The 22,600-nt window shown below is 44.4% G+C and overlaps 1 protein-coding gene across 2 annotated transcripts in view; it reads left to right on the top strand.

The window, feature by feature from the left end:
• The window catches only part of LOC119222557 (metabotropic glutamate receptor 4-like), a 119,428-nt gene that overhangs the window by 81,130 nt on the left and 15,698 nt on the right, over nt 1-22,600 (top strand). For both annotated transcript variants that reach the window (XM_037479299.2, XM_037479300.2), the window contains exons 4-7: nt 11,387-11,522; nt 13,409-13,563; nt 14,449-14,589; nt 21,894-22,094. In XM_037479299.2, coding sequence (XP_037335196.1) covers nt 11,387-11,522; nt 13,409-13,563; nt 14,449-14,589; nt 21,894-22,094 — 633 coding nt within the window. The remainder of the gene's footprint in view (nt 1-11,386; nt 11,523-13,408; nt 13,564-14,448; nt 14,590-21,893; nt 22,095-22,600) is intronic.

Genomic DNA, 22,600 nt, shown 5'->3' with positions numbered 1-22,600 from the left:
TCAAAGCCCAGCATGACAGTTTCAATATGATTTGAGCTTTTTTTTCCCCTTTTGAAAAAAAAAAAAAAAAAAAAACGGAGAAAGAAAAACATCTTTCCACCTACTTTTAAAATGATGGGATTTTATAATACTTCAGGCACATAGGACTAGTCCTATGATGCATCAAAACTCTCAAAAGTTCAGACGTAAAAAGGATAAAACCATAAAACCTTTTGTTGCAATAGAGACTGCGATTCCCTCAATTTCTTGCAGTTTTTGAATTGGTTAAAATCTTTAATGGAGTAAAATGCTGTTTTATACAGATATAAGTGTCTGTGAGACGTATAAACATCCAAACAAGAATAGGTCTTTTTAAAAACACCATTATGGCATAGTGTAAACAATGGGTTTAAGTTCAAATTAAAGTAGTTATTTTGCCTTAGGACTTAGTATGATTAACTAGGGGTAACTAGCAGTGGGAGAGAGTCATATACTGTACAATAAGATAAAGTGCACATGATAACTAAACTAAAAAGAGTGATGCTCTTCAGCCATTCAGCCCTTTAAGTCACATCTGAACCCCCACATTCCTTGGAAATGTCAACGAACCATCCATGTCTGAAATGCAAATTCCCTGACAACAGTCTGACAACATTTGACAAGCTGAATTTGGAAGTAAATGAAATCGCCTGCAGCAGCGATTCCATGTCCTAAAACACAGCGGAGTGTTTGAGAAGAAACACGCCTGGTTTCATCTCCCCAATGTCACAAAAACTGAAGCCATGCCGAGTCAAACATAAACCCTGACAAGAGTGGGGGGGCTGCTAGTTCCTCAGCACTGAGGGTCAAACAGGCCCATTCTCATTCACACAGGATGAGTACGATGAGATGAAACTCAGACACTTGATTAGACATAGAAGATGAGCGATAGTTAGTCCTCCATCAACTATTCCTTCCCTCTTGCTCATCCGACCACACAGTGACAGCGGCACCTCCGTGACGCCTGAACCGAGTCCTTTGAGTCCAGCTGATCGTCAGCCCGGGCGGGCCCGCCTTGCTTTGCTTCGGGGCCAAACATTTAGAAGAGTATCTGTGGAGTCTTGGGGCCTGCGGCTCCTTTGAATCTGTCACGGTGATCGTTTTCCAAACATCTGCGCGCGTCTTGTTTTCTGCACGCTGCGATTCCCGGGTCCTTTCCTCTCATTCCGACTTTGATCGATTACACGACAGAGACACCAAGGACGGGCGGGCGGCTCCGTCAAAAACCAAAGCCACAGGTATTTGGCCGCTAAATGGGCTCTGCGGTTGTCTGCTCACATAATAAAACAGCCGGATCAGAACCGGCCAAGCGTTCCATCTCATTAAGCAGCCGAAGGCCGTGCTGAGCAGCAGTCTCGCCCACCTAATGTCACACTGGTCCCGTTTTCTCTGTGTGCTAAATGGGGTTTTTAGCTTTGAATGGCAGCTTTGCGTGTGCATTTAGTTGGTGAATAAAATAGAACAACAACTATCAAACTGTACTAGAACCGCCAAGCCTTTTCAGCCTTTTAATAGCGACTTACTTCTATGTACAGCCCTACAGACAGATGTGTGGATGCTACACGCTGCGGGAGCTGCTTCTGTGCTACGATTCACTTACATTTCCACCACAATCAAAAGCGAGGCTTTTTAATTCTTTTTTTTCTTTTTTTGGGGGGGCCTTTTGCTCACAGCGTCCTGCGGTTTAATGATTCTGTTGAAGTCTAGCTGGAGGTAAAAAAATACCCAAATACATCCAAAGTATGCCTGCACTTCAAATATCCATGTGGAGTTACTGCCTGTCGGTTTGCTTCCTCTAAAGGGAATCATTCCACGGAGCCCACTGCGTAGGATGTTTTGAATACTACGTTTGTGGTCAAATAAACTCTTTGACAAAAGGTGCAGTTTGATCCCGGCTCACCGGAGTCGTCGGTCAGACCGGCTGCACTCGAGTGGAGACGGCTTGACACCAGGGCAGTCCATGTGTTAGATGAGACGGCAAATGACCTTTACAACGATAGGGGCCGGCATGTTTCTCCTTTTCTTATCGTGGAAATGCGGCATACTTTTAGCAACCACTGGAAAATAAATGTTGAACCATGAATGTTTGAACTCAAAATAAAGTGCTCTCATACTGATGATACAGATGGCGACAATTACAGAATGTGAGAGGTATGTAGGGGCTCATGAATTCAACTCGTCAGATATAACATCCAGTGATGCATTCGTGTCCACATGTCATTAAGATTATCATCTAATGGTTTTGTTTTTTCACAAGGTTGTCTACGACTTGCTTGTTATTTTCTGTGATTATAAATACCTTGTGCATTTATCCTGTGGATACTTTGTCTGCAGGAGGTTTACCGTTTGGTACTACGGCTACGAGGACAATAACAAAGCTTCCACTGGACTTTAATGTTTGAACCAGGTTAGATGCCTGCAAACAAGGAGGCCATCTTGACCAGCTACTTCTGTTGCTCTTCCCTTGTGGGAATTTTGTGAAAGTTTCTATTGATCCGGTATTGAGAATTCCTTCATGATGTGAAATGATCCGTGCAGCTTTTTGTGTTGTGAGCTCTTTCAGAGACACAACGGCAAATACAAATCAAAGTCGACAGCTGCACTAGAGGGAATGCATCGCTCTCCAGAATATTGTGCAGTTTGCTACAGCAAAGATGCGAGATTAGCCCGAGAACAAACAGAGGTGCACGCTCGCCCACTCAGTCAGTCAGTCAGTCAGTCAGTCAGTCAGTCAGTCAGTCAGTCACGGAAGCGCGGAGCCACACTGTCACAGTCGCTCTCGGTCACAGACGCGCGCGCAGGAACAGTCGCGCGGCGGCGCTAATTACCTCTGACACGTCGCTGTTTGAAAAACTCATGATGACACCGTTCAGCGAACAAAAAAACGAAAAATAAAAAAAGATTCCGCTGCTGACACACTTAGGAGACGAGGGCAAACGGGATCTGTAAATCAAGCACGCACGATCCAACATCAAACATTTATGTGCGTCATTAAGTTAAAGCTTTCACCCCCTGACTACGTCATTTGTTATCTCCTCCGTCAAAAGATTGCGCAATCCGTCGTCTGACTGAATTAATGGGGGGAAATCGTGGGGGGGGGGGTTCATTATGGAAGATGATTACAAAGAAAGAGGAGTGAAACATGTTTTTAGCATGATGTCCCCGTTGAAACGCAGCCTGCCCTTGATGCAGGTGGATCTCTCTCAGTTTGGGCTCCAGTGTCCTTATTAGAGAGGCTTCTTTCCTCAAGGAAATCAACGACATTTCTTTTTTCTCACCTCATAGAAAGGAGTGTGATATTCCTTTTTTTTTTCCTGCGGTGATCCCATTACACCTCTGCATGTGATCAAATTAAGTGGATGTTTCAGACTCGGGTTGTGGCGCACTTGAAAGTCTCGGAGGAATTGTGCATCCAATCCATTTCAACCACAACTATTTCCTCTTTTCTTTTCTCCAATCTGACACACGCTGGATGGATGGTTTCACATCGTGACTAATTAGACTAGTCTTAAACGACAGTGGAAGCAGAGCAGGAGAAGACGTGCACATGACGGGGAGATTATGCAAATGTCAGAAACGAGGGTTTGCGCTCCGTAGCCTTTTGTCATGAGGGAAATGACAAGAGAAACGACTGGAATATTCGCTCACCTGAAACGTTAAGACTTCAGGTAGAGCTGGAACAGGTCGCTGGGAAAGCCAGGAGCATTTTGATGTGTTATGATACAAGAAAGCAGAAGAAAGGCTAGTAAAGTAATAATTTAGGTGTGTGTCAGAAAAAAAGCTGACATCCGAACAAGCATTTAATCCACGACATTAACTTGACTCTCATCACGACTTGAACCCATCTATGAAAGAGGAGCCAGCACGTCCCAGTCCCACTGTTATGCTGCTGCACCCGTTCACCTCTTTTCCATCTCCCACCGTTCATCACGCCGGTGGATTTGTAGTGTGCAGCTTTCATGTCTCTCAAACTGTGGCGGCTTCGCGTCCAGAGGACTGCTTCGCGTTTCCGTGCAGTTTGAAGCTCCATGAAGCGTTTCAGCTGCAGGTGTGCACAGAGAGGTTGTCATGACTCAGAACTCCCATTTGCGCGGTGTGCTTTATCTCAAACACGTCACAGGCTCTCGCCGACATGTACAGAACATTCCACTCAGAAAAAAAAAACCACACACTCAAAACTCTAATCTGTGGGTTTGGTGGATGTAGCGTGACTTTCCCCGGTTTTCCCTTTGTTTGCGTTGCAGCCGCTCACAAAGCGGTTAGTGTAGGATGTTGAGGGACCTTGACACGGTGGATCTGGTGAAGGAATTCCAGCTGTTCCCAGAAACATCTCACCTTAGTCCACATTGATGCCAGAGGCCATAAGAATAAAGTGTAGCTTGCATTTGGGCGTTTTAGTTTCTGAGAGGCGAGGCTGCTGCAGGAGGCCCGTCTGAGGAATTATTAAAGGTGGATACACGGCATCACTAATGGAAGCGTCGGCTCAGTCCGACGACGCAGCAACTTTGTAAAGAACGTGGAGCATTTCTTAAAAAATGTATATGAAACGTGGGCTAAAAATACATTCGTGAGAGGAACATTTAGTGCAGAAACTAACTAACAGTGCAGTGACCTTTTTGTTGTTGTCTTCTAGCCATTTATTTAAAGATATCCATGAATCTAAAAATATAACCCTGTTGCTTGCACAAAATGTGTTCAATAGAACATCTTACTGCAGGACAAAAAGCCAGCTCTTCAGTTAGTAGCTGTTGAATGATGTGAAACTATGGATTATTTCAATGAGCGATAAAGCTTCCAATTAACTAGATAACTTAATAACTAGAAATAATGGAAGCAAATAGTGAAACGTGACCTTTGTAATTTCCCCTGTCTTCAAATTGCTCGTTTATACAATCAACCGTCCAAATCACGACATAAATAGAACAAAGAAAAGCATCTTATCCAGACATTTGAGAAACCCAAACTAGTAAATCCCTGAATTAATCGACTAATTATCGCAGCTCTGCTTTCAAGCGAGTTTTTGTTCTGCTGTATCAGCAGCCCACAAGAAGCCATTCATCACATCTCAAGCACTGGTAAAGAAACTATCCTGATGTGCCTAAGGACGGGGGAAGAATAAAAACCCACGGAGATTTACATTCTCTTTGTCATCCATTGTTTCCCTCCTCTGTTGTCACAAATGTCTCCCCGTACTGAAGGCAGCACCTCGGCTGACACATCAGATGGGATTGCAGGGCGGTTTTTTTGACAACGTGAGAACGTGCACCTCCAGCGCCGCTCCTCGCCCACGCGCTCTTAGACGGCGCCGCGAGGTGTGTGGACTCTCCCGCGGGTAAACAACATTGTCGTGGTGAGAGTCAGTCATTGTGGAATCTAATTTCTACTTAGTCCCAGTGAGGATGTCCGTCTGGGCGATTCTCAGGACGCCTGCGAGCAGCCCCACCGGGGGGCCAAGCAGGCGGGCTTTCATCATAAACTCAAGTGAACTAGATGGTCTCCAGCTAAAACTACTCGGTGGTAGACAATAACATGCAGTTAAAACGTTCTCCTGAAGAATATCATTAGCATGATTTCAGTGTCTGTAGAGGGAGTGTGTGTCCTCAGGTCAAACCGACACATTGGTGGAATAATCTCAGCTCAGAACTGTGCAGCAGCTGTAAAATAGGACAATGGGAGTTGGTTTTCTCGAGCCTTTGTGCTTACACTGCAGAGATGAAATAAAAGTTCTTCATGTAATGTCATGGAGGTCAATAAACAGTGCTCATCCTTTCATAGGAGCACCAATGTTTCCGAGTGTGCTTCTTTGTACGGCACCAATGGTGTGGCACATTCTTGTAGATTGAATAGCTTGTGCTGCTGTTCACTGTTTTAACTGTAATGAAACTTAAAACAAAGTTACTGTGACAACATCAAAACCAACGGCATCCATTCAGATTGTAGCCAGAAAATCTATTTGGATCAGAAAAAAATTAATCATATCAGTCGAGTTTTAATCACCAACATTATTATCTCTAGATGTATATTCCCGGCAGGCACCGGTTTGAAGGGGGTGAGTGGGATACACCATGTGTACCAGATAAGGTGGCGTTGCCATGGCCCCCCTTGCCCTCTGCTGAATAGAGAGGGTTCCGGTCTCCTCAGGGACTCGGGGGACCGCTGCTGATGGCGGAGCAGAGTTGCTGACGGATGTAATACAGAGACCCGGTTCGCCATTTGGCTTAAGAAAATAGCCACGCCAACAAATACTTTTAGTTGATCCATCAACTTTGGGGCCAGAGTGCGACTACGTCTCTGCACTGCGGCGTTTCTCACCTAAACCGTCGCAGGTTGTTAGTGGAGTCATCAATACAAGATGGAACATTCTTTTCTTTCCGTGAGCAAAGATTAAACCCCGTGCGGTTCATAACATTGATTTCAACAAGCTAGTTGAGAGTGCAGCACATGTTGGGGCTGTGGGGGGGGGCTTCGATGCTCCCTTTGCTCAGCGTTATTATAGCGGAGGACGTCTGATGCCACCATAGCAAAGTAATAGGCTTTAACATGTCAACACTACATGCTCTGTGTGCCTCCAGTCCCCCTCTCAGCTAAAATGAAATATCTTTGTTTTGTACAATAGTCAATAACCCGCTGGAGCCTCTTCAATGGATTGTGCTATGACAGAAGTGCAATCTTCAGAAAATACTGCTCTTGAGACTCATTGCTTTGGTACCGCTCGTCAGTCCATCCAGTTTAAGGAACTGCTTCTGAAACATTTCAAAAGTCCTTAAAGAAACGTCATCATTCTCCTCCACCGCTAGGCCCAATTTAAGAGTTGCGTGGCCAACTTCGATATAATTGACGAGCTACGTTTAGGAGGACAACGTATGATGAGGAGTAAGCTAGAATTCCTTCAGTAGAGTTTGCTGCCAAGTGAAATGACAATGGTCTTGAAGTGTTTCCTTAGCCTCCAGGTACTCTAACACACAACCTGTTACAAGGAGCGTAAGGTAAATATAGCGTAAAAATGTATATATTGGTATTTTTCATTAGGAATGACAGGCCAACACACTTTAACATACAATTCATTGTGTAGATGCATAGATAAACATTTTCCATAGGGTTATTCCTCAAACATTTCCCAGGTCTCTCCTGCACACACTTGTTTACATGCGCAGAGCCCAGGGGGGACAGGGAGCATGTGTTTGTGAGCATGAACTGATCTGTGCAGGAGAACATCGGGCTGCACCCGGGTCTCCACACACCAGCAGGCCCAAAGCCTCTGTGATACAACAACAACAACGAGCCACGCCAGGTCCACTCGGACACATACACCTGTTTGAAATTCATCTTAAATGACATACTGCGGGTACGGAACAACACTGTATGGAAGGACCTCTTTGGGTCAAATGACGAGGGATGTGGATGAATGGCGCACATGTTCGGCATAATGCAGACAAATGACAGCGATCGCAGGTGGAATTGGGGTCATTCATCTTCTCCCCTCAGAGATGAAAGCCATTCATGTGGTTCAAATAAATTGTATTCAATACCAAATTTCAAAAGCAAGTAGTTTGTGCTTCTAACTCACAGGCAGGCAGGAGCAGGTCAGTTAGTGTGTCCACATTCGAAGGCCATCTTTGTGTCTCAGGAGGGTAACTATAATTACATATTCTACTCTAATTGATCCCCTGAGGGAAAACATATATATATATTTCCGTCTCCTCAGACCTGCAGAGTGAGGCAGGAGCAGGCAGTCAGCGACTGAACAGCGCCGCAGGGATTGTGGGGGATTTAGTGTCCTGCTCCGGGGCACTTAAGCAGGGGTTTTGGGGGGGGGTTACCAGAGGAGGGAACTGGACCGGGGGGCTTTTCTGTTCAGGGTCAGTCGCCCTAATGAATAGAGCCTCGTCTTTCACACATTCCCCAGTATCTCACTCCCACTCACTTGCAGCTGTATTGGAGGAAAGAAGAACACGACCTTGAGCTAATGCGCCGATAATAAAACAAAGCCGGGATGCCTACGTTTTTTACTAATAGTTTTTTCACGCCTAAAATAAAACTGTATTCCAGATTCTCCCTCTGAGGAGCGTGTCCCAGCATGCACTGGAGGAAAGGCCGGGCAAGTTGCTGGTTCATCAACTGACCCGCGTAAATAATTTGGTTTACGGTTTACAAACTCGGACGTGATATCGTTAATCTCTGCATTCTGTGCTTTCCGCATCAGCTGCTTTTGGTCCACAAAGTTCTTGTTGTACGTGAACCGCTGCGATCACGCTAAAGAGGCTGTGCGGCGCCGCTCTTTGCGTCGGCCGATTGGTCAGCGGCCAGGCATCGATGGACCAACGGCGCCATTCAAAGCGGAGGAGAGTTTCAAAGCTCTGTGCCGGCTTAAAGCGGCTCAAACCGCCCGAGTGATCGTCCACCGTTTTGTAGCCAAACAAATCATCTCCTATCCCGACTGTACAATCAACATTCAGGTAGATTCAGATCTATGCTTATAATGTTTTCCTGCCTTACAATGGAAGCAGAGAGAGAGGAAGAGAGGCTCACTGTCTCCTCAGCAACGGGTATGTTTGGAGGCGTTTTTAAGATGCTCAGATGTTAAGTGCTCACCTCACTCCACCAGTAGATCAGAGAGTGTCAGAGCGGTTAGTGGGACAATGACCACAGTAGCGTGGAGATATGTGAACGTTTAAAGTTTCTTCACTTTGCAGACGTTGAGTTCAGACTCCACACACTGATTGTTACTCTGCATAATGTGCAGGTCATAATTGTCATTTCATCAACAGACACAAAACACACGAGGGGAACGTTTGGATTTGTTTGATGGCTGCTACACGTTTGTAATGAATTGCTTTATAATTGTCTTCTGTTAAGTGCCTTTAGGTGGTGGTCTGGTTCAGTTGAGGGTAGCCTGATGAGAAGCGGTGTGCAGACAAGAGGGGGGGGTTTTCTCCCTAATTACATCCTGTCCGATCGTAAAATGGAAACCAGCAAAGTGTTTTATTGAAAATCTGATACCTCTTAAGAGAATTGTTTCATTAGCTAAAATTATTATAAAATGTGTAATGAGGAAGACCTATAATTACCAAGCCCAATTAAAAGCCACTTACGCTGGATGAAAACGTCCTCTGGAGCAGCTTGGCATAGCCGGATCAACCCTGTGAGCGATATTTCACTGTGCAAGGACTGTGGAAACCTCCTATCATTAGGAAAGTACACATCCGTGTTATGAAAACAAAGCCAAAAAAGGAAGGGTTCGAGTGGGATTTTTCGGCCTTCGGATTCACAGACCCCCCCCCCCCGGCTGCGGCCTGCTGCTGGTTGTTTGGGGAGCGGAGGAAGGAAAAGGACGAGCGCTCTGCGTCCACTCAGCAGATGCAGGGGGGAAGTGAAGTAGCAGCGAGACACAGGATCCAGTGATCGATAGAGCCTCTGAGCTGCTGCTAGATTTCCCATGTGTCCCAGGCAGACCCACACACAGCCTCGGCTAACAACATCGAAAGGTACACAAATATGGCGAACGCAACCGGCTTTTTATAGCGCACGCGTCAATCATTCGTCAAATGCAGCTCTAACAGTGATGGTCGACTTCTGTCGTGATGCGCATGGATCAAAGCGTGCAGGTACATCTGCCATCGCTCTTATATCGACACACACGTCACAAAGTCCTTCACAGTTGGAGTGGAGTGAAAAGGTTTCATATGAATTGGAAATAGAATACAATTGAGCTCACTGAGGCATTTGATTAAAACGAAATGCAGGTTTGATTGTTGAGAAATCTGCAAAAACAATCAATTATTATTAGATGTTGTTTCATCATACCTTCCAATCTCCATCTTATATCACTCAGGCTAAAAAAAATATGTACGACTGGTCGGAAATATGTGTGAGGAGGTTTGTTTATACTGTATCAATCATTCATCTCGACCCAGTTCATGTATGTTGCTATCTTTAAAATCATCCACCATCTACAAATCAATGTTAACAGTGATTTTCATGTTAGGTTCAAGAAACGGCATAAATGAGTTCATTGTTCATTTGAACCAGCTTTAATGAAAACAAATGGGTCTTGCTTGATCTGCGTAGGAAACATCCCCCCCCAACAACGGACAGAGGAATCTCTCCTAGAGTGAAGGAAGCGCTAATCCATGAACGAGCCGAGTGGACGTATGAGCCACCGCTCATACGAAGAAAAAAAGAAAACAAGAAAAAAAGAACAAAGCTGAAATAGCGAAAAAGAAGGCATTTGAAGAGAATGGGAGCATCATTAAATGAATCCCCAGTGCACGACTATCAGAACAATGTTGCAGGTCGCTGACTGAAGCCCCCTCACTTAACCCAAAGCGACATCCTGTCCCTGCGAGCGAAGCGGCACGTCATCGTTAACTCAACGCCCCCCCCCCCCCCGGCTCTTTCCTCATTTTCAGTTTCCCGACCTCGTGGTATCTGAGCCGGGGGGCCTGAGCTTTTCTTCACGGTGGGAGCGTAGCTGCCGTCAAGTGAACTGCGGGGTGCGATTCTTGCATCGATTGTCCAACGAGACGAGGCTTTGTGCTCTGCCGCGAAAGGGAAATTCATTAGCATGCACACAATCCCTGTGGCATTTTGGCCAGAGCCAGAGCGTTATCGTCAAATGGTGCACTGGGAATCACAAAGGCCTTTGTTGGTAACCAGGGGACGTCCACTGCTGCCTTTAGACCCGCGTTCAATACCAAGGCTTTTGGAAGAGGCCGAGGGCTCTGGTACAACAGACTCTTTGGGAATGCTAACAAGCTAGAAGGCTAACTCAAATAATCAATGTCACTGGAAAATGCTCCGGGGTACACCAGAGTAGGATTTGACTGGTGTTTAGGTGAAGTTGTTTTTATTTGCCGTCCCTTTCAACAAATGGCCTGGATCTTCAGGCAAGAAGAAGATGAAATGTAGACAATCGTAATTTTTTGTTGTGGTTGCCTCGCACAAAATATAGCAACCTCTGTAATAAGAAAAATGACTCCGAACAAATGGTGGAAGTTTTCAATTACGCAATTTATAGACGTCCAAATGCTTCCAAATGCCCGTCTCACCGGCAGCACCGTAAACTGAATTGATGGGTCTCCACGTCTCAAAAGCTGCCCGCCGTGTTCAGGGAAAAGACATTTTTTAACACCTTGCAGCCCTCATGCTTTGGAAAATGGTCCCTGTGCACACATTATTAAAAAAATGTCCAGAGGGTAGAAGAAGATATGTGTCGGTTGCAAGGTAGAAGAAGAAGAAGAAAAAGAAATCTGGACTATTTTGAGTCAAAGAAAAAAAAAAAAAGTGTTTGCTGATGAGACGCTTGGTTGCTTTGCAGAAGTAAAAGGGCCCTTTTTTTCTTCTTTTTTCTCCTTTCTCTTCGGATTAGGTGGTCTGTGCATTTCCCAGTCCGTGAAAATACCCCGTGAACCAAGAACCGGGGAGTTCGACAAGATCATCCGCAGGCTGAGTGAGAACCCGAACGCCCGCGTGGTCATCATCTTCGCCAATGAGGACGACATCAGGTGAGTGCAGGGCGATGCACGTCTTTGGCCCCCCATCGATGCTCCCTTTACAAAATGAATCTCCTTAAAGGAGAGCACACTTAGCTTAGCTTTAAGAGGTTTTCCAATTTGCTGACATGTAAATGTCGAAACGGTGTAAATTGTTCACATCGTTTCTGATGTAGGTGTAATAAAATAAAAAGAGCTAAATCATTGATGATCGATTTCATCCCAACATTAACATCTCTCCACTCTCCTGTGTCCTTTTAATCCGAATCGAATCCTTTCCTGCAGGTGTCTTCTGTGGCCGTTACACAAAAGCTAAATCCCCAGTCGCCCCGCTTTCCTTGCTGGGACGCCAGCGTATCAATTAAAATGTATCATCCATAATGGAGACAGATACTCTGCATTGGGGGCGAGGTCATTAGTCGTAGTCTGCATCAACACACGCAGAGCGCCCGGTGAGGAGGCCGCTGTATTCCTGGTGGAAGGGGCCAGTGATTTGGGCGGGCGGCCTTTTGATGACGACCCGGGCCCAAGTCCCAGAGCTCATTGACTTAATCCGGTCCTGATAACGGCTAATAGTCTAGATAAAAAGTAATTACAGAAGGCCAGGAGGATTTCGGCGCTGCATTACTGCTCGTTCCTTGAACCCGGCCCCGGTGAGCCGGCAGGAGCCTAATAAAAGCCCCCGAAAGTCTCCAGAAGGAATCACAGACTTGAGCTGTTCTGATGGAGCGCTATAATTTCCTGCTTGAACCTTATATAAATATAGTACCTGGTCTTAGCTTTATAATGAGCAGAGAATTACCGTCTCATGATCTGAGCAGGTGGGTCCCGAACGTTCTTCCTTTGCAGAGTTTGCTCTGTGGGTAAACAACATGGTTTCACAACATTAAACTCAATTTAATTAAATCACCTTATTGTGCGATTCAGTGATGTGAACTTTTATTCCTCCACCGTATTATTTTACACATATTGCCATTTGAATTCTTTTGGCACTTACTGGTAAGAGCCTAATGAGCATGGAGGGGAACCTGCTGTTAAAGTGAAAGGGAAATGTACAGAATAAAACACAGCGCTTCGCATCGCGTTAAACTTGGTCCGTCTACTAATGTCTCCGTTAGGTAATCTCCTGACGAGGAGAAAACCTATTTCTATTTTTCCAACACGGAGCCCGTAATTGCATCTCGAGACGTGCTCATTCCACAAAATGATTGGAGACAAGACTCAGAGAAAAATCGTTATCAATCAACCGTGTGTCCCTGAGGTCATAAAACTAACGTAAAGAGACATAAACTTTGTTGCGTGACTCACTGCTCGCCCATTTCACATATTACAAAAAGAAATACAATCCGTCTTTATGCAACTACAAAGTCTCATGAGAGACGATGAAACAGCATATGGCCGAAAAAAAAGAAAAAAAAACTGAAGTTGTGTATCGCAATATAAAGCTTAATATTTATCTTGTGTTCCAGCACCTTTGGGGAGATATGTGGGCGGGTAATGCTTCACATCACATGCCAGGTGGCTGGATTTATATTCCATGTTGCCTTCTTGATGTAGCTCTGCCTCTACGGCGGATCATTTTTATTAACAGCTGCCCAACTTCCCCTCCATTGGCATCAAGCCCGGACCACGGTCACACGGGTGTCATTCCGCGGCGGCCTGAGGAGAAGCGCTCTGGGATTGGACGGCGCGATGGCTTATCGATTCTATTCAAGGGCCTCGCGGCACTTTGTCCAAACTCAGAACAGAATATTGTAGTTATGGAACGACCCGCACTTCCCCTTTAGGGGGCATTTAGATGGGAGGCGTCCTGTGAATGTGCGTGTACAGTAGATACAGCGAACCGCTGGTGATGTCCTGTGGTACAATCACACCGCTCTCCCCCCTCTGTCCCGAAGGCGGCTCCTGCAGGCAGCCAAGAAGGCCAATCAGACCGGACATTTCATCTGGGTGGGGTCAGACAGCTGGGGCTCCAAAATCTCCCCAATACTGAACCAGGAAGAGATGGCAGAAGGCGCCGTCACCATTCTGCCCAAACGGCAATCCATAAAAGGTACTCATGACACACCTCCTTTAGCTGGCAGGAGGCCCAAATCGGGCTATTATTCTGCTTTGCTTCTGCTAATTATTTCATGATGTGAGTTTTAATGAGGACGTGTCAGCTGAGCAGTGATGTGATTTGCTTTCGACGGTTTTCCACCATGAACATTATGCTGCTTCTTACCTCCACATTGAATAAACCACTTTTGTGCCATATTTTTGTTACATGTGTTTTTTGTTTATGTTGTGTGTGTATAGATGTACAATGCTGCTAAATGGGAATAAAGTTGTCTATAGATCCCAGAATGTGCACTCACATACTTGAGCATTGTATATGTGAAAAAATATAATGTATAATATAAACATATAGTGGATATTTATTGCATGCATAGAATTTCGGTATCTCTTTCTCCTTCTCACCTGTCAAAAACACCTAATAGAGTAGAACACAAATTGAGGTGTTATTTTAGGCTTCAAGACTATCATACAGCTAACATGTCCCATTATGCAGTGCGGTTTATGCTCATTGTAACTTTGTGTGCCAGTTTTTAATTTCTACCTTGAGTGAAATAACTTACATTTCTTCAGACAAGCTGCGTCTCCCTACAGTAACTCATGAAATGATACCCCAGCAGTTTGCTAATAAGTCTGGCACCCCTCTGTTCTTTCTAAAGATGTGATTTCATTAAACTACTTTACTGCTAAGCTAAGAGCAAACCACGCGGCATTGCCGATATAATTGATTGCAGAGCTTCTGTTCTAGCTGGGCTTTGAGTAAATACTCTGAATCATCACCAGTTTTCAGTTTATGGGGCCCAAACCAGTTTACATTTTGCTCAGCCTATTCAAATGTAAAAACCCGATTGATTCAATTGTAACAGCGTCTCCGTTCTTTCAGGCTTTGATCGTTACTTCATCAGCCGGACGCTGGAGAACAACCGGAGGAATATTTGGTTTGCGGAATTCTGGGAGAACAACTTCCAGTGCAAGCTCAGCCGCCACGCCGTGAAGAAGGGATCCGGCATTAAGAAATGCACAAGTAAGTCTCGGCAGAGACGGAAAGCACTCAATCAATGACCTCGGTTCCTCTGCGAATACATTATATGTGTGTGGTGTGCATCAGAATATATATTTGTCATCAGGGAGAACACAATCACACTCCTCTAATTCAAGTTAAACCCGATAGGTGCGGATAAGTGAATGAGAATCTCTAATTTTGTCCAAGAGAAATGAATGTCCACATCACCCGTCTGCTGGCGACTTCAATCTGCGGCGGGCGGCGGCAATCACAGACCTCCGCCACCGCATGCGCTGGAAACATAATCAATAGTAAATTCAATCAGCCCATCAGAAACAAGCTTACAGGGTTGTTCAAATCAGTAGGCTCTCCAGGCCTGTCCCAGCATGCAGTGCAAAGCTGCACCTCAAGTGGTGCCGGCTGACTGATTTGGAGGAAGCCGATTGGCTTGTAGGGCGCCGCCGGCCTGAGACATCAAATATTACTCAGGTCTACACATGAGTCTAAATACATTTCAGTTGAAGGATATTTCCACTCGATTGTCGGGTATCGATCACTCGATCAGTCGTTATAGCAGATTTCTGTAATTGCCATATTTTAAATGCTTTCTCGCGCTGAATTACTTATTTCAAAGACTGATCTCTAGTCAAAATACTTTTAAAGCGGTGGTTTTGTGTGATTCTTTGCAGACTTTAAAATCAATTCGAGCTTTTAAACCAACCAATTGTAGTAGTGTTGGTCCACTGGGAATTTCTTTGGTCCAGAACGGCCCTTACCAGTGTAAAAGGGGTACGAAGAGGTCGCTATTAATCTCCAAGAGAGGTTAGAAATGTACAACACGAGCGAGAAAACTCCCCCACACGGTCTCTCCGGCTGTAATAAGAATCCATGACACCTTCGTCTCTTTTGAACCTCCTCAGGCATCATAAACCAACACATAGCAGCTTACTCCTCAAAGAATTGCAAAGGAATAATTGTGAGACTGTTGGGATCCAATGGGAAACACTGCAGCACATTCCTTTATGGAGGCTCCCACTATCAAAAGGTCAAACAGAGAAAATTATATTTGAGCAAGAGCGAGATAATAAATCTCACAATGCCAAAAAGTTAGAAAATTATCTCAGCAAATCTGAACAAAAAAAACACTAGTTGTCGAGCCAAACAATAAATTCTACCATTCGCCTGCATAAATATGCTTGTTAACGGACGTCCAATAGTGTTGAACTATGTCTACTTCACATGGGCGTATGCACCATATAGTGTGTGGTGTAGCCCCAAAACCACTTCCAGGTTATTTATTTGATTAGAATACCTAGATGTGCATCCCGTACCCTTATCCTGCAGCCTCAAAATGTCACCAAATACTACAGCAGAGCACAAACTAAAATGGAACAACACGTGAATAGGACGAAGCCAGACAATTAATCGGATTTAATTGCCGCCTCTCCAAACAACAGCGCGTGCTCAAGCGAAAGAGAGATATGCTTCCAACAATCTGCATTAGCGGGTTTCAGGAGAATACGTTATCTTAAATAATGCCTTCACGTATCAGTTGTCATGGTGGCTGCTCCTGGCCTTAATTGCAGCACGCCCTTTCTCTTCTTCTTAGTAGCCTCCGGGGTCTTTTTTTTACAAGAGGTGCAATCATTTATCTCGAGAGATTTTTGCAAGTACTATTACCAGCCTCCCATTGTTCCCTTCGTAAGCACCGTCATTTCATGGGCCCACTTTTTTTCCTTTATATTAGTGCAAATCCCACAAAGTGCATCACATATTGCACAATATATTTAATAAGTAGGAAAGAGTAAGTTTTGAGCTGTAGTCATGCACCAGGGATTGAAATAAATATTTTATTACAGCACTAACACAATCAGCTGGGCACGTAGTTGTAATAATGGTGTGGGTAGGAAAAGATTTGAAGAGCCCCTGCCCACTGATTTATGAACCTTAACGGCATGGTAGTAACCATGGTGGACACGTTAAAGTGAGGATGTGGTGCAGATGTTGAATTCAGTTGCTACTGCTTCTCTTTTTTTCCACTGCACTTGTATCGGCTGCCCTCGAGGCCGAGATCGACTTTGTGTACAATGTAACCACAAACTCACAGATCATTTCTCTGTGCGGATGATACAGAAATACTATCTTAAGTCTCCATGTGTCAAAACACACCCAGTGTACTGAATCGTAAAGAGAAACAACAGTGTGCCACGATAAAATACAATCCCTCAACTGAATCCTCCAAAAGGATCATTAAGTTGAATGGTGGCATAGCAAAGTCACTGAAAGAAATGAAATAACATCATTTAAAAGTCATTTAAAATGTGAAGAATGAGGAGTCATTCCTCCTGTCCTCTGCCTGCGGGGACTCAGGGTGGAAGGAGGCCAGGCTGCTTCATCCCACTTAGCATGATAATGGTACTAGAAATGGCCAAATTGTAAGACACGTAACAAACTAAGCCAAAACGACACCGATACGGACGCTTTGAAGCCTCTACTTTTGGCGAGAGATAAAAAAAATTAATTCTATCAGCCTATTCTTTATCCTGACATAAGCCCATTTGGCTGCTTGGACACAAACATGTTAAGCGCCATCATGATTATTGTGAGCTCCCAATGCTACAAAAGGACTCAGATAGTCTTCAGATGAAGGACATCACTCTGAGCTAGAGCCCCAGAGAAACTTCTTCAGAATGTGGACAGATCCAAAGCTCGACAGGCCCATGTTGTTTGGTTATGGTTGCCTACCTATGAATTCCATAAACTGGTTTGGGGGAGGGGTTGATTAAACAGTTATTTCCACTTTACTACAGAGCGTTTTCTTCTAGACCATTCTACAATTCCAATGTGAAAACTGTGCTATGAAGCTCATACAGTTTCACAGCCAGTTTGACCTACATTCTTTTAAAAACTTTCGATCAGTCTCATGAAACAACATGGTTTTGGTTTCCACCGAAGAATGAGTGAAATCCCAGAAACCCTTAGTTAGAAAATACAAATGTTTTACTTTCTCACTGGTTCAGCTGGAGAATCCATTATTCCATTCCATATATCCATTATAAGTTGTGCTGATCTGATCCACTTGGAAACTCACTGTACATTCAACTAGTTCATGCAGCGGATGCAAAGAACATGGACCACCAACGAGAATCGACTACTGAAAAGAGGCATTTTGATAATAAAATGTTTACACTGGCCCTGAACATGAGATTGTCCATCACAGTTGCATTTGTCAGAAACGAGCAGAGACAACACATCAATCACGATGATTTCTGGCTGAACAGAAAACCTCAAAAGGAAAGTTGTCAAATCTACACGGCTGAAAGTGATGCTGCGGTATGAGAGAACATTCATTAGTGGTGCACTTGTTCTACTCCCGAGACCCGAAGTCACTGGAGCATTTACCACCATCAGAGTGGTCTGTGTCGCTGCTGGCAGCGACGGCTGCAGGTGCACTGCCCCTGCTTCACGTCATTCCAGCACACACGGCGAGGTTCAACATTTGAATGGAGCAAACTGGCTCCAGTCACTCCCTTGCTGCGCGTCCCTGCAGACATGAGTCATCCAGGCTACCAGACACCAGTGTGTGTGCCTGCCTGCCTGCTCGACTGTCTGATGTCCATTTCTCACTGAAAACACCAAGGAGGCTGAGTGCCACTAAGCAATGTTCTCTCCCTTGCAAACATCGAGGTTTGAGTAAAAGAGAAGCCAGAACCTTCACTATGTTGATGTGATCGACCTGCAGCAGTTTGTGTGATAGCTAAAGATTCATTTTGTAATGTCCTAGCTTAGATGAGTCCTGTTATTACATTTTTCTTCAAAGACTCTTTTGCAATCTGCAGCTCAATAAGCTACAATAGCAACAATAAGTCCACTTCGTCTGACCCGCCGTGTCTTTGGAGGCCGTGATGACAAGATCTATTTTTGTCCCCCAGGGTGAAGTTGCCCTTAATTAGAACAAGAAAAAAAAGGGAGGGGCTTGTTATGGCTGTCAAGCAAAGTTTGGCTCGATCCCGGTGTCAAGGAGTCTCAGACGTGAAGGCACATTCCAGGAAAGGCTGTTTGGGGTTTACAGCTGTCAAGTGCTTAAGGGGCCTCGAGCAGGCTTTTTGAGCCCTTCATGCACACTCCCTGTTTGTCTTCATTTCTGCAGACTTTGCCTGAGAGGATTGCCCACAACTCATAGCTGTCTGAGGTTAAACACTGGGTTATCATCACAAGAGGGGTCAGCCCTGCACATTCGATTTACACAGAAACCACACAAATTCGTCATAGTCAATATTACATAACTGGGTTACAATTACACTGTAAAAAAGAACTCCTGAAAACACAGTGAAATACTGAAGGCTGTTGTTGCCTGAACTTCACCATAAAAATGATATATGAATGAATGACATATAAGACATTACGGTATGTTTTTTTGCAGTTGTAAATTTCACGGTTCAAAACTGTTTTGTTTACGGCATGTGACTTTTACTATACTTTACTCTAAATAACTTTGACATATTTATCAGGATCAAGTAATAAGATATTTCCATGACGGTTGGTATAATGGGTTTTAATTGGGTAATATCCTAATTATATTCTGGATTAATAAAATATAACTTATTATTTAATAACTTTCTAGACAACTGGCCGAAAACCAAAAGATATTTACTCAAATGTAAAACAAGCCGTAGCAAATCTTAATATTTTACTTAAGGTAGAAACATCCAATAAGATAATTTGACTGATCTTTCTCACACACACACACACACACACACACACACACAGGGAAAGAGGGTCCCAGTTGTTCCCAGTGTCAATGGAAAAACTTCCTTTTCAGAGTCAGTCGCTTTGAACACTTCACTCGGTCGGTCGGTGAGAAAAACAGATCTCAGTCAGATACACGGCTTAATGGAAAAACTTTTATTTTCCGTCTCGGCGGGTTCTGTCGGGAGTACAAATATAAAAGAAATGAAAAAACTCTGCCATTCAATTTAGGCAAAGAGTTTTGCGGTGGCTCTTCTCCCTGTGCATGGAGAGTGAGATTGCTACCACCTGTGCTTTTCCTGCTATAGCAAGGCTTAAACGGCGGCCAAAGATATATGTGAGTTCTTCTTATTTCGTTCTCTTTTATGCCTTAAATATCAAAAGACCAGGTGGGAGAAAACGGGACAAATCGAATCATCTTCAATCTCATTTTGTGGCTCTTTCTTTTTCTGTTGAAATATTGCATACCTGTTCCCACCCGTAAAACTTCTTTACATCCAACACTTTTATGAGGTCATAAACTAGGATTTAAAAGCACATATTGCTACCACATTGCCAAATTTGAACTGGGCCAAAAGCCCAGAACACAGTTCTTTCTGACCTGCATGTCTTCGGACAGTGAAGGAGAACCGAAAGGAACGTGCACACGAAGGAGCTTCTGGCTTTTATCTGGTCTGAGGCACCTCGCCATTAATGGGCACCGCGTCTTTGTAGGTCTTTCTGTAGACGATAGGGAGTGTCACGTTGAAACGAGAGACGCTGCGACAGTCACAAAAGGAGACAGACTGTCTATCCGGGCCTCACTTTGCCGTAGCGCACATTTACAGACACTCAAGCTGCTTCAGCATTCAGAGTCCTGTCACTGGTGTTTAATGGCCTCTTCTTAGCAAACACTGGGGGAGCATATAGATAATAGCAGCAAGACAAACCCAAACTATTCATCGGTCTGAAGCTGCCAAGTGTCTGTCGTGATAAAAAAAGAAGGCGTAGATTTCATTTGATCAAGTGCTTGGTGTGGCTTTTTGTCTGGTGTGGCGTCGTCTCACCACACCAACCTTAAAATGCAACATATGGAACCTTTTACATATGTTCTTTGAAAGAAACATTCAAACCATCAAATCTCAGTAACAAGAACCGCCGGTAAAAGCTAAATTGGAGCCCATTTTCCTGAGAGCACACATATTAGCATAGCTAATTGATTCTGGTCACGCTTTACACATTATTATTATTATGCACGTTATTGACATAAGTATTACTTCAAAATACTCTCTCATGTGATTCTTTGATGGTTCAGATTAAATGAGTTGCAGTCATTTAAATTACTCCATTACTTCCGAACATCCCTCCCTCAGAGTTATCATTAAAAATAGCGGTTAAAAAGCTTCATCCTTCAATCCTTCGTCTGACTGCATCCACTGCACTGAGACAAATGCACCCGTGTGAGTGGCTTTTGATTGACACCGATAAGCTCTCAAGACATTTACACAGAGAATGAAATATGTCAAAAGTTATCAGACACTTCAACGATCACTCGGCTTCCCCCGTTTCTGTTGACAAACTCTTTTGTATCTCCGAAGGGGATTTGCTGCTTTTAGAAAGTCCGCTCACGGCCTCTAAAGCAACTTTTCCATCACACTCGGTGAAATAACATCACGGAAATTCAGATTGTGCACATTTACATGGTAGTCTTCATCGAGAAGGGAAATAAGCAGTGGGAGTGTTATAAATAAAATAATGGGCCGATATTTTCTCAGGTCTCTTCACAGCTTTTACAGAGTTAAAATATGTGATAGAACTGACTTGTGAGTTCTTTGTGACCTGTTCTCCTACTTATATCTTTTAAATGTTGAGCAGTAAGCACTTTACACTCCAGGGGAATGACAAATAAATGCTGCCAATACTTTGCATCAAAACAATTCAAGAGGCAACGATGCCAATATGCAGCACTTAAACTGTGTTGCATATTAATACACGATAAACAGCCATCAGCCAATGCACTTTATTTTACTTTCGGTTAAACCCTCGAGTAATTTCGTGTTCTCTGTGGTTAACAGTAAATCAATTTGTGACAAAAAAGATGGAAAAAAATGAAGACTTAAGGAGCGTTGCCATCGGTTCATAACCAGCTGTTATTCCTCAGGTTTCTATCCATTGACTGATGTGTGGGAAGAGGACAGCGATGTGTTATCGTTCTGTCAAAGTGACGACGTAGGTTTCTTGTCGCGATTGCATTGTAGATATAGAATTTAATCAACAAGCACCTCCAATCTCCAAATAAATCAAATCAAGTGAAAAAATGATGGATTCACAATTGCGTAATCAAGCCTCTTGAAAGGCTCCAAATTTCCCTGATTTTATTCATCTAGTTGTCAATGTTATACATTTTCACTGATGATGGGACACCCTTTATTATGTCATGTCAGTCATATGAAGGATTCTTGACTGTCTGATTGCGTGGACTGATCAACAGGGGATAGGGACATAATGTTTTTACAGCATTCATGAATCTATTAATTACCACTCATGTACGCACTAATTTCAAGAGCTGCTATTTCTGTGTCCTCGCCCCCTTCCAGACCACGAGCGGATCGGAAAAGACTCGTCCTACGAGCAGGAGGGGAAAGTCCAGTTTGTCATCGACGCCGTCTACGCCATGGCTCACGCTCTGCACAACATGCACAAAGACCTCTGCCCCGGAAGGGTCGGCCTCTGTCCCAAGATGGAGACCATCAACGGCACGCTGCTGCTCAAGTACATTCGCCATGTCAACTTCACAGGTGTGTACCCGCGGCTCCGCCCGAGGGAGGCTCCGCTGGAAGAGTCTGCATGGTATCACGGGAAATCAAGTGTGTTTGCAGCAAAGCCATTTTACCGCGACTCGTGTTTGCCTTTGGGCTTCACCACCACGCTTATGAACAGCGGCTTCCGATTATCGGGCCGCTGAATGCAAATGACTCCGAGCAGAGGCACAGATCTGTAGGAGGGTTGACAATGAGCGGCAGAACAGCGGGTCTCCATCACTGCTGATGATGTGCAGGCGCTGTGCGCCCGCCCGCCTTATCTTGTCAGCGCTGTGTTGCCCACGCAAGAGAGATTCTGCAGTAAGTGCAGCCGAGTAAAAACGTCGGGCACAAATGAACACCGTTGGCAGCAGGCGTCGGGAGTGGTTCCCTTTGCAGATATGCATCCGGATCCATTCAGAGGGTCGCCATCTCAAATAGTACCACACAGACACACACACTCACGAACGTGAGGTCACACACGCCAGCATCCGCAGGATCTG

The sequence above is a fragment of the Pungitius pungitius genome, chromosome 1 (assembly GCF_949316345.1).
Source record: "Pungitius pungitius chromosome 1, fPunPun2.1, whole genome shotgun sequence".
Taxonomy (NCBI): Eukaryota; Metazoa; Chordata; class Actinopteri; order Perciformes; family Gasterosteidae; genus Pungitius; species Pungitius pungitius.
Note: the sequence above shows the minus strand (reverse complement) of the source record. Positions and strands in the feature narration are given on the sequence as shown.